At 35.6% G+C, this 7,160-nt stretch overlaps 1 protein-coding gene across 1 annotated transcript in view; it reads right to left on the reverse strand.

Moving 5' to 3' along the window:
* The window catches only part of Dynlt2 (dynein light chain Tctex-type 2), a 13,716-nt gene extending 6,580 nt beyond the window's left edge, over positions 1 to 7,136 (reverse strand). The window contains exon 1 of the mRNA XM_055616103.1: positions 7,000 to 7,136. Within this exon, the coding sequence (XP_055472078.1) occupies positions 7,000 to 7,101 (102 nt within the window). The 5' untranslated portion in view covers positions 7,102 to 7,136. The remainder of the gene's footprint in view (positions 1 to 6,999) is intronic.
* Between the last annotated feature and the right edge of the window lie 24 nt (positions 7,137 to 7,160).

Here is a 7,160-nt window from a genome sequence, read left to right on the forward strand (position 1 = left end):
CTTTTGTAATGGTATTTTATCACAGCAACAGGAAAAGTAACTCAGACATACACTATACAAATTTGTGTGCATATATTTAGAATACCCACAAAATGTCCAAAAGGACCAGAAACAAAAGTAGACTCCAGAGAGTGGCTGAGGGATAAGACAAAACAACTTTTTATGCTTCCTTCCTACCTGTAATTATGAAAATAATATCCATAAACCTGTTTTACATTTTGTTATCATTATATTTGGATTATACATTTTAAATCTTGAAACAATAAAAAGCATATGTATTTGTGCCTATATATGTACAAATATATATATACAAATATATATATATATACAAATGTATATATATACAAATGTGTATATATATATATATATATATATATATATATATACACACATATCAGTCCATTTTTGGCATGTGATATATCAGTCTATGATTTTTTAACTTGATTTTTTTTACATGATGCTTCCTTCTGAAGTGTCCAAAATAATTATTTAGAGCCCTACAGGTGTGCCCAACCTGTGCCTGACTGGTGGGCTGCAAACACCCCAGGCTATGACTATAACTCAGCACACTCTAGGTAACAATATGTAGCAGTTTCAAAAGGTTGGACAACACTACAGTAGTCCCAGGGTTAATATTCCAGTTTCTTATTTAAAGTGGCAAGCTTCATTTTCATAATAACCAGACATCTCTTTTCCACGCCTAATTGCTTGGCTAAAATTTCCAGTTTCCTGTTGATTAGAAGTGGTGAACAGGGCTGGAGAGATGGCTCAGTGGTTTAGAGCACTGTCTGCTTTTCCAAAGGATCCGAGTTAAACTCCGAGCAACCACAGGACAGCTCACAACTGTCTGTAACTCCAGTTCCAGGTGGTCTGACACCCTCACACCAATGCACATAAAAGAAAAGAAGTTTTTAAAAAAGAAGTGGTGAATAGAGATGTTTGCCCTAGTCCTTAGAGGATAAATTTTATTTATTATTGATTAAATATTATTTATTAGAGGCCAAATTCTATCACTAAATATTATGCTAGTTATTGGCCTTTAATATGCAGCTTTTTAAATGTTATGACAATTTTTATTGTTTGTTCAGTATAAAGGATAAATTTTAACAAAAATGAGTTTTCTTAATAAATTGATATAACTTACTGCTTCATTTTATGTACTGTACTACATTGGGAGACTTATATAATGACCTATCTTTGCATTCTGGAAAACTTAGACATAGTGTATATATATTTTTTGATACAAGGTTTCTCTGTGTAGCCTTGGCTGTCCTGGACTCACTTTGTAGCCGAGACTAGCCTTGAACTCACAGCAATCTGCCTGCCACTGCCTCTCTGAGTACTGAGATTAAAGGCATGCATCACCATGCTCAGCAGGTATGTAATTTTTAGAATTGAATACTGCATGCTAATTTTTAATAGGGTGTTTAGTTTTTTAATCAGTATTCATAAGGACAATTAAGGGGTTTTTGGGTGTACTTATTTGCCAGCAGTTGGTGGTGTATGCTATGGAATTCATGTGGAAAAGTAATTAAGGCATACATATACATGTAGAAATTTGTGTGTGTGTGTATTCATGTGTGTGTGTATGTATTTGTGTGTTATTCTAACTGCCTAGCAGTTCACTGGGGTGTTTAGACTTGGGATTTAGTTAATGTCAGAGCACATTTTTTTTAAAGTTTTTATAATAAAATTTATTAAAAACTTAAAAAATTCCAGGGCTGAAGATCAAACCTCGGGCCTCACACATAGTAGTCAGATGCTCTACAAGAACCAGATCCAGCATTCTTCATTTTTCTCACAGACTTATTACTGAAACTTTCCACGATAATGGTAGATTAGTGTATTTCTCCTTTAAACCTATGCATTTTCCTCTCGTGTTTCAATGTATCGCTACTTGCATTTTTTGCAAGAATTAATGTTTCCCAGGCAACTGGCCCCATTGTTATTATGCAATGGCCCACTTCATTGCTGATTACTTTACTTGCTTTGATTTTTGCTTTGTCTGAAGTCTATAGCTACTCCCACTTCATATTAGTGTATCTTTCTCCACCCATTTCCTTTTATGTATGTATATTTTAAGTGACCTTAATGTAAACATAGTTCATTCTTATTTTAATCCACTCTGACAACTGTTTATAAATTGCTGTACTTACACCCCATTCAAAATGATTGTTAGTACAACTGACTGCTGTCTATCATATTTGCTACTTTATTTGATGCCCTTGTTCTGTTTTCTTGCCTTTGAAGCTTTTCTGTTGTGTTTTAAACTAAGCATTAAACATGATTCCTCTTCTCTAATTGCTTAGCATGTTACTTACTCTTTCTTCACCTCCTCTACCTTCTCTCTTAACCCTAGCATTTGGAAATATACATTTGCAGCTAATCCAAACCCACTTTCAACTAACACTAATAGTATGGATGAAAATAATGCAAATTCTCCCCTCCCATGCTCTGTTACACTGCCATTCATCTCACCAAGTGTACATTAACATATACACATTTAACATATATTTGTATGTAAACATTATATATATATATATATATACACACACACACATACATACATACATATATTTCCTGTTATTTTTAACAAACCATTATCTGTTAAAGCAGTGTTTCTCAACCTTCCTAATGCTGCAACTCTTTAATACAGTTCCTCATGTTGTGGTGACCCCAACCATAAAATTATTTCGTTGTTATTTCATTAACCATCATTTTGCTACTGTTATGAACGGTAATGTAAATATGATATGCAGAACATCTGATATGCAACCCCTGCAGGAGTCATGACACGCAAGTTGAGAACAGCTGTTAGAGTGGATAGAAGAACATAAAGGTTTTTTAATTAACCTTTAGTCTTTCTTTGATACTCTTTGATGTAGATTCAAATTTCTGTCGTTATTTCCTTTTTATTAAAATTTTTGTTAACATTTTTTTGTAAGACAATTTATTGGAGATAAATTTCTTTCACTATTGTCTAAAACCATTTCTTTTCCTCTTTTGAGAGTAGTTTTGCAGGGTATAAAATCCTAGGATGTCACTTTTCTTTGAACACTTTCACTTCATTTGTATTATTTCTGAGAATATGAATAGTTTTCTCTTATAGGTAACATTTTTGTCTTTTGGCTTCTTTTTGGACTTTCTTCATCTTCAATTTCTGCAGTTTGAGAATATGTGCCTACATATAGATTTTGTTTTGGCATGTTTTTCTGCTGTATTCTCTGAACTTCCTGGCACTGAAGGCATGGCCTATGATGTTATTTTAATTAATTTGTCGTATATTCCACTCTGAGATTTCCATTATAAATAATTTACAACTTTTATAACTGCCTGAAAAATTTAAAACATTCTCTTCTTTTTCAGACTGTGTCCTTCTATCATTTGTTTTAGACATTTCTACTGATGCTTTTATTCCTGTAGTGTTTGGGTCTAATGCTGCTCTCTTTTGGGATATTTACCATTCAGTATGCCTTGTCATTTTTTTTTTTTTTTCTTGGTAGTCAGACTGAATTCAGAGTCAGAACTTCTGTAAAAGGCTAGTCATGTGGTTGTAATGCAGGGGAAAAAAAAAAACAATGTAGTCCAAATCCTGTGGTTAGGTCTTATGTCTTTAAAGAGCCTGGGCCTCTGAGCTGTGAATTTCACAAATGTTTCTCAAGTATTCTGACTACACCCTGCTGCCTTCTTTTCCTTAAGAACAGAAAATCTGGAAAGAGCTGGAGTTGGTTCCCTTTCAATAAGTCACCTACATTTTGCAAATCTCAATAGGTTAGGCGTAGTTTAGTAATTTCTCAAGAGGGCATATTTTGTGAAGAACATAAATACATGCACATTTACATAAACACACACACACATCACTACCATCTCTTGCTAAAAGCAAAACTGCTCAATGACGAAGCCTCTCTAGAATTTTAAAATTATATATGTGTGTATATTTATGAATTATACACATATACCACATAAACACACACACAAGGAGGGGTGAGTTTAGTAATTTGTCAGCTACAATTCAGATTTTCAGAACCTAATCACTTAAGAGTTTGAACTTTGGTATGTTAAGTCTCTGTACCAACTGTCACAAACTTTTATGGTAGTAATCTGTCCAAGAATCAGTTTTCTAAGACCTGACTTTTGGTTTGCCAGTTTTTACTTGTTATTTAAGATGTAGGGACTTCAACTTCCTTACATCAAGAGCTTGGAATTCTGGTTTTGAAATATATTTTAGCTGACTGTGGTATTCTAGGTCTAGCTTTATTTTAGCTGTGTGAAATATTCTAGGTATAGTTTGCATTTATTTTACCTAGGTATAGTATTCTAGATCTAGCTTTCTTTCAGTAAAGATGATGATGCTTCAGTGTTTCCTGATACAGACTGTTTCTGAGAAGCCTGCTATTTTCCCATTTAGTTTCCTTAAAAATGTTCATATCACTGGTTTCAAGTAGGCCTCGTCAAGATTCCTTGTTTCTTATGCCTGGAATTCCCTGAGATTCTTTGGTTTAAAGGTTTAGTTTTCATATTTGTGACTTTTCATCTATTATTTAGAACAGTATTTGTTACCCTTCCAGTTTTTCTTTAGGGATTCAAATAACAAGATTAAGGTACTTCCCTGACATAGAATACGGAGAACTTTCCCCTCATGCCTCTAAGTTTACTAGTCTTTCTGTGATGTTGAATCTCTTAATTCCAATCACATTATCTGACACTGCTTTTATTTATGGAAGGATAATTTACCCTCTCTCTTAAGAAGGGACTTCTCTTGCACTTCAATATACTCAAGGGATACAACTAACTACTGTGTTTTCAAGATTGCATGATTCTTCTGGGAATAGATCATGTGGAGCCTCAAATTAACCCTTAGTGAACCGACTACTTTAAAAATTGCACTTCTGGTATTTCTTCATTTATAATACTGGACACATGATTTATTATACTCTTATTAAAATTATTTTATTCTTTCAGTTGATATGAGACCCTTATAATTTAAAATAACATCAAATTTGTTATCAAAGCAAGCTGCTGATAGGTACATGGAGCCTATTTACAAACCTAGAAACTGAAATTAGTTACATCATTTTTCCAATGAGATATTCAATTATTGAACGAAAATACTATTTGCTAATGTTTATGGTTTTCAAATGCTTGAGTGAGATTGACATATCTCTAATTGCTAATTTTTTAGTAATCTTTTTAAGATTTTGTAACCTCTGGTTACAATGACCTAACTCCTACTAAGCAAAAATGTAACTGATTGGAAAGATGGAGTAATTTACAGACAGGAAGAAAAAGCTAAGTAACTAAACTGACAAAGACACATGAAGTGAAGGTCTCTCCAGTTTGCATCTGCCATCATCTTAACCCTCTTTTTTTAAGTTCAGTAAATTAATCTTATTTGGTTTCATCCTCGTATAAAGTTTAAGTAGATACCTAAACCACTAAAATCCTACCCAGTCAGAAATGAGTTACCACTAGAAAAAAGATATGGACAGGGAACTCGGCAGTTAAGAGCACTTCCTGCTCTTGCAGAAGACCCTGTGGCTCCCGGCAACCACAAGGTGGCTCCCAACTAATGCAGTCACTGTCCTCACATGAGGCCTATACATACACCCAGGCACACTCACATATGCATAAAACAAAAATAACTTTTTATAAATGGACACAGGACAGTTCAAGTACAGTAGTGCTCACATTGATTCAAGTGTGTCCCGAGTTTTTCAAATTCTCAAAAACAGAGAAACCACTGAACACTTTGAACGGTGAAAATAACATTCAGTGTTAGGGTTAGCAAACACGAGGGGTTTCGGCTTTAATTTTTAAATTACTGACCTATTCAAAGTCTTCGCCTTCAGAAGACTAAGATTTTAAGAACACTAAATATGTTTCAAATAAGACGACTTAGCCCGTGCATCCTTGCTTCTAGATTTTACTAAAAATGTATCTTCATGTTGAATCTGGGCTCGCTTAACTTTCAAGATAGGCAGTAGACTCATGGAAGCCACTCTTGTCTGTCTCAAAGTATAGAAAGCTTCATTTACTGTTGGTAACCCAAGCTTTAATATAGTGCAATGTTTGGGAAATAGGCATAGCTCATTGTTCTGGGTTTTTCCTAGGTGTTTAAACGGTGCATACCTGCTTTTTTCCTGTTTGTTCTTTTTTCTGTAAAACACTGTCACTAAAGAGACATTAAAACCTGAAATGTCAGCACTGCAGGTGATCCTGAAGTAATTCAGTTTCCAAAAATTTGTGCCGCCTTCTGTTGTATCTAGCTTCCTTCTACCAATCATTCATGAGCCGTATGAAGTGGTATGGAAAGAAGCCACCAGGTGTTCTGGGTTTTAAGCTCAGCATTATTAGTTTTGCATCCTTGAGCAAACTGTTTTCCCTTATTGCCTCAAAAGATGATGGGGTCCTGATTAATGGTTTCCAAAGGACAACCATATAGATATGCCAGTGTTCTACTGAAATGATGATTTTTCCCATTGATATCAGAGAAATAACTAGAATATTTTCATTTTTTCCTTATCCTTAAAAACAACAGAACTAACATTCTTTAAAAGCACTTCATTGATCTTTGCATGTCAGCTTTTTTCCATGTATATATGTGGGTGTGTATATTAATGTCCATCTATATGGTATAAACTCACTTGGGGTTGGTAAACTTTGTGTATACTAAAATTGCTTTTATAGGGCGTAATACAACCGTTCAAATTATATTTTGGACAACTCTGGACATTTGCAACTCTGAAAACAATTGAGGACGACCTGTAAAAACTTTCTAGTAGTTAACGTACAGCTCTTCGGATTTCACAACGAAAAATCCTGAGCCTTCAACATCTAAACGACGTTGTTCCGCCTAAACTCGGTTCCCCCGGGGTTAAAAACAGAAACAAAAGCGGGAGGAAGGGGCAGCTGGCTTTTCCTGGGCTCCCGGCACTGACAGCGCACAGAGCCTTGGTAAGGGGAGGGCAAGCTGCCTCAGGCCTCGCGGTCTCCACTCACTGACTCCTTCTCGAACATGCTAAGCCTCCTATCCCTCTTAGCCGGGGACTGATGCGGCGCTGCGCTGGAGGTGGTCTTCGGTTGTCGGCCTCGTCGCTCCATCCCGACCCGTTTCCCCTGCCGCGCCTACCAGCGCCGCCCGCCGCCCAGTCGCCCAACGC

The sequence above is a fragment of the Psammomys obesus genome, unplaced genomic scaffold (genome assembly GCF_907164565.1).
Source record: "Psammomys obesus unplaced genomic scaffold, mPsaObe1.curated_primary_1811, whole genome shotgun sequence".
Classification (NCBI taxonomy): domain Eukaryota; kingdom Metazoa; phylum Chordata; class Mammalia; order Rodentia; family Muridae; genus Psammomys; species Psammomys obesus.